Source organism: Tinamus guttatus, unplaced genomic scaffold (genome assembly GCF_059628265.1).
Source record: "Tinamus guttatus ecotype Peru unplaced genomic scaffold, ASM5962826v1 Tinamus_guttatus_pri_ptg000517l, whole genome shotgun sequence".
Classification (NCBI taxonomy): domain Eukaryota; kingdom Metazoa; phylum Chordata; class Aves; order Tinamiformes; family Tinamidae; genus Tinamus; species Tinamus guttatus.
This window is the reverse complement of record NW_028289051.1, coordinates 431,662-445,431: the sequence shown is the minus strand read 5'-3', so window position 1 is coordinate 445,431 and position 13,770 is coordinate 431,662. Positions and strand designations below refer to the sequence as shown.

Here is a 13,770-nt window from a genome sequence, read left to right as displayed (position 1 = left end):
CTCCCTGCAATGGAAAAAACACACATTTTGCTAAATAATTCAGTCACTGGCAAAGTTGTAAATGCATTTATAAGTAGCCAGAAGAAAGAGAGAATTTTATTCACTGATTAGATTATTACTATTACATAGAAGGCTTGAGGGTACGGGAAATCACTAGTCCAGATGGTGCTGTAAGCCCTCGGCTGTTTTTGCCTTCCTGGTTGTACTCCAGTGGAGGAAAAAACACATACCTTAGCTGAAAATTTTAGTAACATTAATGACTGATTTTTTTTTTCTCCTTTTCCCTCTAGACAACAAATTCAGTTGGACCTAGTAATGCCCATTTGCCCTCTGCGGAGCCCAGTATGTACCAGTTGGACATTACTTTAAGAAGAGGACAGCACTTAGCAGCACGAGATCGTGGAGGTGAGTAAGTGCTGGTAAACTTCGCCTTAGTATTTCTCAAGTCATTGGCTTATGGATTAGATAATACCATCATATAAACTTAAAGTTGGAGAGATAGCTAAAGGTTTTAAGTTTAAATGTACTAGTTAAACTTTGCTTCAAATCATGTAAAGGTGCTCCCAGAAGCATGGAGTAAAAGCAACTTAAGTGACCTAAGCCACCCTAGGAGAGTTAATGAGATTTAGGTAATACTGATTCAATTCAGCTATTAGATAATTTGCTTCTTTTTTTAGGAATGCTTTAGTGTAAGAGAGATGTGATAGATTAGCCGAGCAGATTTTTGCTGCCTTACTTGCTAATTATGTATTTATTTGACTGCTTAATTGATAAGTAATGGGGTCTGTTTGAAAAAGCAATCAAGAAATATTTGATGAGTTCAGTCATTACCTGTTGGTCAATCTGTTGATCAGACTGGCATTTCATAGTTTGGACTAAGACATATATTGCACACATACATTGTCTGAACTGCAATTCAGATACAGAAAAGGGTGCCTAAAGAGTGCTTTGACCCACAGAAACAGTTGGCAATTGTAGTGATTCTCTGTGGGCAACTACAGCTTGCATTTAAAAGTAGATCAGTCAGTATTCCTCTTCTTGAGCAGCAAGCTGAGCATGGTAAATCTGTCTCATAGCCTATTTTGGATTTACTGTAACATATTCTGGGTGAGAGAGAGAGGTGTAGTACAATTTCAACTGCAGAAATCTTGTGCAGAACTTTTCTGTGCTGATTTGGTGGAGTTACTTGTTCAAGTTCAGAACTCCAACACAGTAGTAAAATCCTAGAGTGCCTGTTTACATTAGTGGGAAGTACTGAAATTCTAATACATTCACACTTGCAAGAAAATAACGAATGTTCTTGCTGTAGATAGATTGATATGCTAGCAAGCTTAGCCTGACTTTACTTAAGAAACAGATAACCAGATGTTTTTGCCTCATGATCTAGAGGCACATCCAAGGAATTTGCCTCCTTTCTGAGTCATGTGTCATAGTCCTCTACTGCTTGTCTTCCCTTAATGGGTTTGGATAACTGCGGACTGGTAAGTGTGGGAGAGAAAGTGTTTGATCTGGGAAGTCATTTCTGTCTAAACCTCCTCAGTCTCTGATCAAAACTCTTGGGTGTCTCAGAAGGCTTTAAGGGAGGTGATATATAAGGTCGTCCTCTGCTGTTGTTCTTTTTCTGTAGACACCTGCATCCACCCAGGAGCGAAACAGTGAGCTTTGGGGGTGGCCTTAGGCCTGAGCCAGCAGCAGGGGTGCTGTGCCGTTGGCTGCGGCAGGGTTCCCGCTAGGCATCAGGAGTTGGGAAGGAATCAGGGCACAAGCCCACAGGAAGCTTGGTGAAGAATTCACGTGTTAACCGACTCTAGTAGGGCAGATATGTTGGATGTTAAAACTAGGTTTTGAGAGATTTGTCACAGAGCTCTCTCGGAGAAGTCCCCTTCTATTAGATGGCTACAGCCAGTACAACCTTTTCCTCCAAATGTTTTTCCAGATCCTGTGCTTAAAGCACTAGAAATTTCTGAGTACTCTGAAGGAGTACTTGAGCTACATGGTAAAAGAGAATTCAGTTTCAGTTTTAGCTTTTTGTTCTCTTTTTTTAACTAAATTCCACATATCTTTTTAGAAATCTGCTGCTGAACATATTGTGATATTGGAATTCAAATTTGAATTCTTAAGTCTTGAATGTTCTGCAAATATGTTATCCCCAAATCTGCCCCTAGAAAGTGACAGTAGAGGGGAAAGATTGCAGCCCTATTTATGTGGCTAGCAGTGCCTGTGTTAGTGATGGCTGTTAGTGGATAAAGAGTGCTCTTGAGCATCTCAGTAAAGGAGGGACAGAATATTCTTTCTTTGAGAAGGGACAGCATCTTGCATTTGTGTTCTCAAGCGATGAAATTAAAAGCCACCGTTGTCATAGGCAATATTTGTGCTTCTGCATGTGTATTATCATTAGGAAATGCAACTGCTTGTTTTTAACCTCGTGTTTTTAATAAATCCTGTCTTCAAGTTGTTGCAGCTTTCTATTCAAGTACCACAGTGCTATGGTGTCATAGCTGCAACTCAGCTCTGTGCTTCTGGCAAAATACTGTCGTGACCTTAAATGGCTTTATAACATCTGCTTAGTTTTCTCTTCCTAAAGGAAACCATATGCTTAGGTTTGAAGACAGATTTTCCAGATATGAGATATATGCTTATATACCTATAACAGGTAGCCAGAAGCCAAATTATTATTGAAAGGTCTTTTGGATAGGTATTTTTATGTTGCTAAATGAGATCATTCATCAAAATAACCCTTTAGTTATATATGTTTTTAATATATTCAATATTGAATTTGAGTAGTGTTTGATACAAAGGAAATAAAGTATCATTGGGTGTTTTTGATGGCAATTCAAGTTGGATATTTAGAACTGAAATATTATGCAAGATTTCATAGCGTGTGAAACACAGCTGATAAGTCACAATCTGTAAGGATGTTATACTAATGTCTTTGAAAGAGATTATGAAGGTTTTATTTGAATCAAAAATGTATCTAATAATGCATGAAGAACTTCAGGGAAAATAAAGAAATAGTTTTTAAAAAGCTGTGTTAATTATGGGAGATGCTGAGGAAAGGTCTTGAAACAGGAAATCGCAGGTTGATATTCTTGTTGCTGTGGAATTCATTCAAAATCTGTTCAGCTGATATTTGCCTGCTGTAGTTATTTCTAACTTCTGGCTTTCTGTGGTCATATTCATGTTAGCTTTCAAAATAAATCAGAGTTTTGTTATGAGAGGTTGAAGAAGTCACTGTAAATATTCCTTGTTTGGTTGCTTATATATCATTAATATTATTACTTCCCTACAACACAGTGTTTGGTGATTATGAGTTGCTGCCTAAATAAGCTGAAGACCAAAAGATGGCAATGATGGGAAACAGCTCTTCTGGCTAAGAACAGTAAAAAATCTCTGTCATTAAGACCTGGCGGAACCAGATTGCATCTCGAGCCTGTTTCTCTTTCTGTCTCTTCTGTTTTCTGTCAAGTCTTAGAGATGTAGAATTTCCAAGTTGGTCTGTCTAAAAATGGATGATTTCAGGAACAACTGTGCTCAGAGCTGGGGTTCAACCCAGGCAAACCGAACCCATGTTGTTCTCTATAATGTGATCCTCTAGTCCACCCAGGACTCCACAGAAACATAGATTTACAGAAAGAACTGCTACATTTCCTTTGAGATGATTGAAAGCTCTTACTAGGCTTGAATTTTTATTTATTTATAACTGCCTTTATTCAATAATGAATCTCAAAAATGTTCCTTTCTTTGAGTTTGTGGCTGTGTTTCTTGTCCTTCAAGTGTTGTAGGAACTTGTTTACTCTTCAGTTGAATCTCACATCATGAGATAGTGGCATGGACTAATAGTTAAATTGACTTTCTTTTCTAGAGATATTAAATGCCATGCTAATGTTGAAAACTGTAGGATGTTTTGGGAGGATATTTGCAGAAGCTAAGCTTTTAGTCCCTTGTCATTAAGAACACATGAATAATCATAGGAAGTGAAGAAATTTTCCTAGAAACTTCTCAGCTTTTCATCCTAGTGAGATTTTCCAATTTTATGCAGTTTAACATGTCTTTCACTCCCTAAAATTAGATATATTCAAAACTTAAATCTTGTGCAGCATAGAGGTTGGACAAATATAAGGTGTCTCACCTGTACACTATTTTGAAAATATAGCTCATCTAACACCACCTAAAATGTCATTTAAGGGAGAAAAATATTGAAGACAAAATTATTTTATCAAGCCTAAAGTTGAAATGCTATAAGATGGTCCTGGCTTCCGCCTTTTAGAATAAGCTTGTTTTTCTAAACATGTTTAATTTCCTCTGATGTTTCATGCTTCTACTTTACTACCAAAGAAAAGAGTCTGTAATAATGAATACACTGATAAAGAAACAATGCTCAATTGTGGTCTATATTTTATAAATCTTTCACCTATTTTGATGTTTATTAAGGTGCAAAACATATCATTAACCTGTTCTATTAACTGGCTTATTCGGGGAAACCCCCCCTTTTTTTAAATCCCAGTTCTCTTTTTCACTTGAAATATTTCATTCTTTTCATTGCCCCAGGGTCTAGGAATGGCAGTGCACAGAAGTACGGGTAAAAAGGTAGTAATTTCCCAACGATTTAAAAAACAGAACAGTAAATCAAGAGACGAAGAGGTGGATAGAAATAGAAAGACAGGAAGGGGACAGGTTAGTGAGATGCTAAGGATTTTGACGTATTATCAAGTGGTTTATTAATGAGCCTTTGAAGTTGTCGTATCAATGGAAAGTTTTAAGACTCTGAAGGAGAGCAATGAGCTTTCTCAACAGATATTTACAGGAAATTTCAGCCAAGCTTTTGAAGAAGGACAGTCTGGTTATCTTTTCTGCACAAATTATGAACCTCTGGGAGAGAGGCATCATCTATTTCTTCACTCTGTCAAATGGTATGTAGTAAGTTCAGGCCTTCAACTTGATTTGTGGCATTGCTATAATAGAAAAAACACTAACACCTTTTAATCGTCATGCAATTCCTACTCAGTCTAAGCACTATGTGAGCCGTTTTAGTGGTCTCCTTCAGGAGAGGTGTGCATGCTTCTTTCCTCATGCTGGAAGGTAAGCTTGGATAGCACACTGAGGTGTGGATGTCACTCTCTGGCTGTCACAGAAAGCCGCTCTTGGTAAATAGTGATGCTGCTGTGGACCTGCCTTGGTTTGAACAAGACTCCTGTAGACTCATTAGAGACTGGAAAGTGCAGAGGCTGGAGACAGCAGGCATAATCTAGTGCTTTTTTAAAATTATTTTTTATTTTTTGTTCTTAAGCCATAGACTGTTTAATTAAAGCCTCATAAAAAGTTAAAGCTTAAAAGAAAAGTTTAATATCCAAACACTTGAGGAAATTAATCTAAATTTGCTTTTAAGTGAATTAATTAGATAGTGTCGCTTCTCTTTGTATCTACCATCTGCTTCAGATCACTGTGCCTGTTATGGTGGGTGTTAATTAAGGATATTAATTCTGTATCAGGCGTCTGCACAGAGGTTTAGTTTGATTCAGAGTCTACCTCGAATTCATATTGCTAGTTAGTTTGAATTAATTTTTTTTGAATAGTTGCTTAAGAGATGAGATGCAAGACTGAGACAAGTTTTTCCATCCAAAGCTCCAATCTACTTCAAGTTTTTGCCACCAAAAAAAAAAAAAAAAAAAAAGCTTATATTCGTGGGGTAATCCCTTACTGCAATGGCATTCCCAAACCAAGAAGCCACAGGATTTTCTTGGTGAGAGAACGGGGTGGGGGAGAAGGGGGGGGGGGGGGTTATGCCTCTTTTTTCTTGCCTTTGCCTTTCTTTTTTATTCTTTAATTAGGATTAGGAATGTTGGATAGTCAATAAGAACTTGTTAATGAAGGTTGCTGAGAATATGTGAAGTAGTTGACCCAGTAGACACTGGTTCAAAAGACCAGACATCTATAGAACAGTTTTCTGAAGCTGGCCAGGTCAAATTTTGGTTTCATGGCTGGTAAATATACGACAATATGTCTGAGAAATTCACTGTTTTACTAGTGACATAACTGTTCAGCTGTTTCCAGTGGGACTTCAGTATGCTAGGGTGTACTAGTAAGGCATGAGAGGTGGTGAAAACGAGTGAGTTCTGTGGTTCACACAGAGGCTCTGATGTACTAACTGATGTGAATAAAATTTATAAAGAGCAGTTTTTTTTTTTCCAGACAGTGGCTTTTATTTTTTCAGAGTTGATTTTTTTTTTGGTGCTAAATAGGCATTGATGGCACCAATGTGAAAAAGAAAGCAATCAAATACTATGCCTTTTTTTGTTTTAATTTCGTAAGCATAATTAACTTTTATTTCAGTGACTGTTTATTAAACAAAGCCATGGATTGTGGGTTGTGTTGAAATGTGGTACTTAAGCTACATTTACTAAGAGCAGAAATGAATCTTTGAAAGACAGCTAAACAGATCTGATTGCTGAAACGAACTTCTTTTTAATTGGCACCAAATAATTAAAATTTTATATCCCCTATTGACTTCTGACTAAAGGAGCTCTGCATTCTGCATCATCCATGTGGATGGACACTGAATTTTTAAGTGGCATCTTCCGCCTTGGAGTATTAGGTAACCTAGAATTTGCATCATTTGCATCATTTGAGATTGTATCATTTGTAGGTAGATAATCCTTTGTTAGGAAGGACAGGAAGCTGGATTTTGTATGGGGAGTTGTGTGTGGATGTGGGAAGTTGCTGAAGACCAGTTAGAAAATAGACTTGGTAGCTTTTGCAAAGGACTGCAGTTGATAAGAGATCACTATCTGCTTGTTAAATTAATATAAAGTAATTTGTGGTAGCTCTTTTTGCTAGTTTTAATAGTAAAAGACTGGAATATCAGTACTCCTGAGCAACTGTATTCTGCTACGTTTCTTTTTAGCTTTCCTGCATTAGAATATTTACAAGTGAAAATGTAATCAAGTTTGTGTGTGAAGCAGGTTGAGCTTAAGGCCTCAAAAATCTTGTACAAACAAAAGCTTGGTCGTACATGCTTGACTCTGTTAATTAATCTCAGCAGGAATTAATTGCTTAATAACATGCTTTGGCCTTATTTTTGCTTATAGAAATGGGTATCTTCCCAGCTTGCTTGCAGTCATGAAGAAATTTATTCTCCCGTGTTTTCTGTTTTTGTTTTGCTTAGTTTACTGCCTTTTACCCTGTGCTTTACCTGTAACTTTCATGGCTATCGTCTTAGGAAGGTGAAAGGACAGTCTGTTAGCAATAAAAAAGCTTTTTGCGACAGTTGGAGATGTGTGGGCAGCTGTTAACCTCACACACGCCTGTGCTTTAGGGCACATGCCTGAGGAGATACCTCTTGAGAAGGTGCTGGCCTGAGTCAGCACCCTTGGGTGCTGCTCTTACCTCGTCTCTATGCCCTTATCACTAATTGATGGCTAAGCAGGAACCTAGGCAGAACGGGGGTGTTTGGGGAAAGGTAGATGAGCAGGATGTGGCTGCTGAAGAGTCTTTTCCCTGCCTGAATGCTCATGGAGGTTCACCGGACCTTCTGGCTCTGGGACAGAACCTTGGCTTCTGGCTCTGGGACAGAACTTTGTGCCCTCCTTGCAAATGGAGGAGTGCAGCACCACGCAGCTACGGACTTGGTGAGTTGCCTCATGGCTTGGCGAGAGCACGTGTGTGGTGAGAGGCAGGATATCTACGAGCTCCCAGGAGCATGTGTGGGCTACGGGCCTAGGATTGACCCACTAGCTGAGGTGGGGTCCTGATGCCCCCAAAGGAGGACAGCCTGTGCAGAAATCAGCCCTGTTGCAGGGGAGAGTGAGGGGAGCAGAGAGGTCTGAAACTGAGCCCAGCATGGTGGGGAGGAAAGGTGTTTATGTAAATGTTTACTTAATTGTCATTTAATGTCTTTCTCAATAGCTGAATCGGTAATTAAAAGTTTATATTAACTGACAATAAAAAATGTGAAATTCCCTAAGTTGAGACTGTTCAGCTGGCTGCTGTAGATGCAGATCTTCACGCACCCACAGCTCCCCCTTGCAGCCATCATAACTGCCTCCAAAAAGGACCCCCATGACTTTGTTTGTTGTTTTCCTGTATGACTAGCTCGAGGGCATAGAGAGTAAGGTGTGCTTCTCAGACCCATTCTGCTTTCTCTTGAGAAACCTTTTCCTCATCTGTCTGAAGACCAGGCATTCCCAGAGAGAAGACAAAAAGCTTAATAATTGTGGCACAATCTTACTGTGCTCTGTGGCAGTAATTGCAAAGTCACTCTTATTTTTCAGGTAAGGGCTTACATATGGCTTTACTACTATGTTTCAGAAATTACTCTGAATAGGTCTGAGAAGCCAAAGGGTAGCTGAGCTGGAAAATAGAATCAGTGCATTTAGTCATGCTTAGTGAAATTTTTAGCATTAAGTAGTTAAGTGTTTAAAGGAAATAATTCACTTGTGTAAATAAATGTAATTGCCAACTCACTATTTTTATAAATTGTAAAAACAAAAACAAAAAACAAAAAAACCCCCAACTATATGAAATACAAGGTAAAGTGATGACTGAGTGTCTGCTGTTCTTTAATATGTTGTTCCCCTATGCTTGATTATACTATTCCTTTTTATATACTAGTAAGTCTCTTTGCCTGAAATTTCTTTCTTAAAAATTGCCTTTAGGATTTGGATGTCAAGTTCCCATTTTGTACATCACACGTAACTCAACAGTGGCCAAATGTTGGACTTCTTGGCTGATTAAGTTGCCCTCGCATCAAATCAAGTGCACAAATATTGTAGTGGAGTATGAGGATTTTTGCCTTATCCTTCCTACTGCTTTGTGTCAGTTTCATGTTTATAGCTTGGTCTCATGGTTGCAGTTATCCCTGTTGGTACTTTATCGTTGGTACTTTATTGATTAAGGGAAAAGATTGCTTTAACATGCAGCCTTGTTGTGAATGTTTAGAACTTACAGAGCAATTAGGTTTTACTTCTCAGCTACAACTCTCGCAGTTATTCTGACCAAAATTGCCTTTCTTGTGTTTTCACTCTGATAACAGTTCCGTGGCTCTCTGCTTCTGGAAGGGAATTTTAAGTATTAATTTTAACAATTGAGTATGTTTGTAATAAGATATTTCTGCCTGTTTTTCTGTCTGCTTAAGAGACCTAATTTGTGCCCAAACTTGCAAAGCAAAATCCGTTTTATGTGCCGTCGGCGTGCAGAGAGCAGGTACACCCTGACGGTGCTTTTGGCACATCCACACGCTCTAGTGAGCTGGGTTGACAGGACTGGAGGAGCGTGTGGCCGTTTTACAGGATCACACAACAGCAAGTGCTAGTACCAGTGGCTACTTTCTGTTGGCAGCATATTCAGGTACTTGTTAGGCTGGTGTTTTGTAGGAAAAGAGAGTCTGCCACCATGTGTAAAGGAGTCATATTGCCATCGCAGTGGCTATGACGATCCTTCAGCAAAATAGCAGTAGCTCACTATTTATTTATTTTCTGAAAGCAAATTGTAAACTCATGAGAGAGACAGGAATGTTGTTATATTCTTTACTTCTAGGAGTAAAATGAACCTGTGTAAAATTAGGCTTTAGTGTTCCAGAATCATCTGATCCATTGATAATCAGTGGAATCATTTGACAGAAAGGAAACAGATGAAAAGTTTGAGACTTTAGTAATAGGAATCTATGACTAAGTGTCTGATTATTTAAGGCTCATTCTGAAGGGTCTTTGAATTTTTCTGTTCTCATGTAAGTATCTTGTAATCACTTTGCAAGCTATTATCATGAGTGATCCCATTCTGTTTTTTCTTTTTAAAAGAAGACAAATATTGCGTATATAAATTAAACTCTTCACATTGATGGAAACTAAAACACAGAAACATGTTTGTGTGCATGTATACACATACACACACTCTGTATCAGCATGGAGATCCAAACCAGTTTATATGAAGTATATTTTAAGTGAACATAACAGATGACCCACTGTACTAGGAAATTTGACTCTTAAATTTTAATTAGTATTTTTTAACCTCTTGGTCTTAAATTCTTCATTATATATATTATATATATATTTCGCAACACATTGTTTTACATTTATCTCAAACTTTGGAAAGGGTTTCAAAATTCTTGCTGACAGACAAGTTGAGCTCTGCCCCCCAGAAGAGCTAAGGCCCAAGTCAGTCAACTCTGCTGCTGGCCCAAACCTATGACTGTACTGAAAGACTATCCCAGTGATGATAAAAGGGAAGGCCCGTAACCCTGGCAAATGCAAAATCCCTGTTTTGCACGGAGACAGTTTTGCACAGGATTTGGACTTTTCGATAAAGAGCAGTGCCATCTCGTGGCTGCATGAAACAGTGCGGAGAGGTCTGGACCCGCCTGGCTTCCCATCTAGCAGCACCTTGGGGGAGAGATTTTCCCATCCGACTTTTTAAAAGTAGAACTGTATGCTTGTGTTGGAAAGCACGCAGGAAGAGATGGGTGCCTTCATACCCCATGGAGGCAGCAGCGTAATAAGGCCATTGTCCTCGGCGATGTGGACTGAACTTAAAACAGGAATCTGTCCAGCTGCAAAGTAGCTGCTGCATCAGTTCCCTAATGTGGTTCCCCAAAAACATGTTGTGTCACAGGGGGAGGACAGCAAAGGGGTAGAAAGGAGGGCTTTTCATGGAGGAGGAGAAGCTCACACTTCCCTTTTCTTTGGGGAGCAGGGCAGTTGTATTTGGGCACAAGTGTTTATGGTCCCGAGGAGGCGCTTTCCCTCCCCATTCCCCATGGGGCCCCGGTGTAGTCTCCCTGCGGGTGAGCCCTATTTGACGCAGTGCCAAGCTGAGGTCGGGCTGTAAGGAGCAGTGCAGCAGCGTGGTAACAGCAACACAGCAATCCCACAGCAAAACGCCGAGGGAGGGGAAAACGGTGTTAGTTTAGAGCAGATGTAGGGGTGTGCCTGCATGAGCAGCTAATCTGTGTGCCCTCAGCCCCTGCCCTCTTGCAGTCCTCCTCCCGACTTGTTACTATCCATTTCTAGTCCCAGGAACTTCTTACTTGACTGTATCAGAGAGTTTGCCTCCAGCCTTCTCCTGCAGGTATTGTTGCAGCAGCCGGAGCATGTGAAACTGTGGAGTGCCCTTCAAGTGAATTTACTCATTAAGGGTGTTGTAAAAAGTCTTTCCCACTGAGCGGGGAGTCCCAGGCACTGTAAAGCTGGTGGGAGTTATAGCAGTGACGTCAGTGCAACTGTTCTTAGTGTTTTTCTAATCCTTTTCAAAGAAACAATGTAATCTGATATTGCAGAAATTGTTTTGAAGTTACAATCTGATTTTTGTGATTGCATTAAGATAAAATCCTAGTCCTTGTCAAAGGCAAAATATTGTTAACTGAAAGCTGGTTCAGCAAATATTTCATCCAGGATGAAGAGACTTTGGATTCCAAACAAAAAAGAGTGTAAGCACTCGCTCTGTGGTGTTACGTGCTATTACCTGAGTAATCATATGCATAAAATAAAACGTGATAGTAAAACCAAAATTTTAATAACTTCCTTCATTGCTTTTAATTTAACTACTAGACAAGATGGTATTCAGTTTTATTTAAGACAATTTGATCTCTTTTCTGTTAATGTATGAAAAATATAGTTATAGCTCTATCCTTATATTTGTCTTTAACAGGAACAAGTGATCCATATGTCAAGTTCAAATTTGGAAGAAAAGAGGTATTTAAAAGCAAGACAATACACAAGAACCTCAATCCTGTGTGGGAAGAAAAAGCTTGCGTATTTATAGAGAACCTTACAGAACCTCTGTATGTAAAGGTGAGACTCTCAGTTTGACTGTGAAATTAAAACAGAATAGTTATTCAAAGATTTTTATCTTCTCTAATTTCTTTACACTGAAAAAAATGTTGTGTAATATTCCACTACTAAAGATTTTTAGAGGTGAAAATTGTCTATGTGTTGATGTAGGAATTTCCAAAGAAAATGTAAGTACAGTGATTTTTTTTTTCTTTATTTCAGGCCATTATTTTATATTTTTAGCTTGTTCTTTGGACAAAGAAAATTTTTGTTAATGGCATCTGTTTTCTTTATAGAAATATTTTTACGTGATTCATGTACATTGTAACTGGTCTGAGTGTATTGCAAGTAAGAACAGTTTTACAGTGAGAGACTTAATTTCTTCAATAAAAGCAGTTGCTTCAGTTTAAATCAAAGACAAGCCAACAGTATGCAGAGTTATTAGTTATTAGTATTAGTGCTCTAATGTTTCTCACTTGTCTGTACTGAAGTGGACTGCAGAATTCCCTGTGCTGGAAGAAGATCCATGCGGTTGTTCTACAGGATTGGAATAGAGGAGAATGTTCTAGCCCAAATGTCTTATGGTGATGTGTTTCCAAAAGTGATCTATAACTTTGTAAAACAAAGTAGATTTTTTTAAAAAGTCAATTCTGAAAAAGTTATAGCAAAAAAAACCCTGTAATCTTAGGCTTTTAATTAGAACATACTTAGATCAATAATTTTCTGAGAATTATTAAAAACTTAGATCATATCTATATATTACTTTTAGTTGGTCTGATATAATGTAATGCTTCATGTGTTAATATGAATTTAAAATAGATGTCAGAAATTGTAACAAATACAGAATTTTAGAGTAATTAGACCAGTGACACTGGAAAAAGTCTTTGAGTATGTCTCTCTATTGGAAGCCTTTTACAATAATTTCATATATTCTACCCAGATAATGTGCATCAAAAACTGTTAAAATTAATTAAGATTTTTTGGTTGACACTTACTGCTCTTATTAATGTTAGCACCTTGAAGGAATTAACATGTAACATGTGCCCAGGACTGAAAAAGACAGAATCAGATTTGAGGAGGAACAGTTATGATGTAGCTGCCTGTTTTGATTTCTTTATACCCAATATCTTCATTAAGGTCGCAAGGAAATAGTAATATGTATTTTTGTCTTGTCAAGGAAATCTGTGTCCATCAATGTAAAGTGTATTTTCATCTTTGTGTTCTGAACACATAGTCTGAATATTTAAATACTGCTTATTCAGGTGTTCTAAGACAGGATTAAACTACACTAAGTCAGCTGAAATCCTTCATTAGATGGTTTCTTGATTTTTTCTTCTTCTTTTTTTTTTTCTTGATAACAGAGGAGAAAACAGTTCTGTTTTGCAGCATATGCGGAGGCTTTATCCTTTTGTTTTCTTCCTGCATGATGATTAGATATCAAAGTTATGAGTGTGCTGTGCTTACGTAGATTGCATCTGTGGGAATTGCATTCAATCATCTGTGTCCCACAGCAGCGCTGTCACCAGTGAGATATGTAATGACTGTTTAACTCTGTCTTTAGCATATTAATATATTTGTAAGAGATGGGCAATTTTAACAGCCTGGAAAAGAGATTCCATAATGTAGTATTTAAGTATTTATCTCAAAATCAAAGAGCTTGAAGCTAAGACTGCTCAGTTAAAAATTCTCCTTACTAGCTGTTCATCAGTGTCACTCTTAGAACTGGAAGCATATCCATCTTCTCAGAAATTCTTATGACAGTATTTGCTATGAAGTTTCATTTGCCCCAAAACTTTGGTTTTCATAATTTATATTTTCTTATTATTGATATTTTTGAAAATATGTTGCTACTTTTCTTTGTTGCTTTTCCCCTTTTTTTGTTTGTTTCCCTCCAAAAGCCACCACTACATCAGTTCATTCCTGTGATTTGAGAAGGCATAATCTACCTCTCATTATTCGATTTACTAGTCACTGATTCTCATCTAGATTTCTGCAAGTTTGTCCAGCTTTC

The 13,770-nt window shown here is 38.1% G+C and overlaps 1 protein-coding gene across 3 annotated transcripts in view; it reads left to right on the top strand.

Moving 5' to 3' along the window:
* The first annotated feature begins 271 nt into the window (after positions 1 to 271).
* The window catches only part of MCTP1 (multiple C2 and transmembrane domain containing 1), a 154,069-nt gene continuing 140,570 nt past the window's right edge, over positions 272 to 13,770 (top strand). For all 3 annotated transcript variants that reach the window (XM_088533751.1, XM_088533750.1, XM_088533749.1), the window contains exons 1-2: positions 272 to 405; positions 11,638 to 11,780. In XM_088533751.1, coding sequence (XP_088389877.1) covers positions 345 to 405; positions 11,638 to 11,780 — 204 coding nt within the window. In that variant the 5' untranslated portion in view covers positions 272 to 344. The remainder of the gene's footprint in view (positions 406 to 11,637; positions 11,781 to 13,770) is intronic.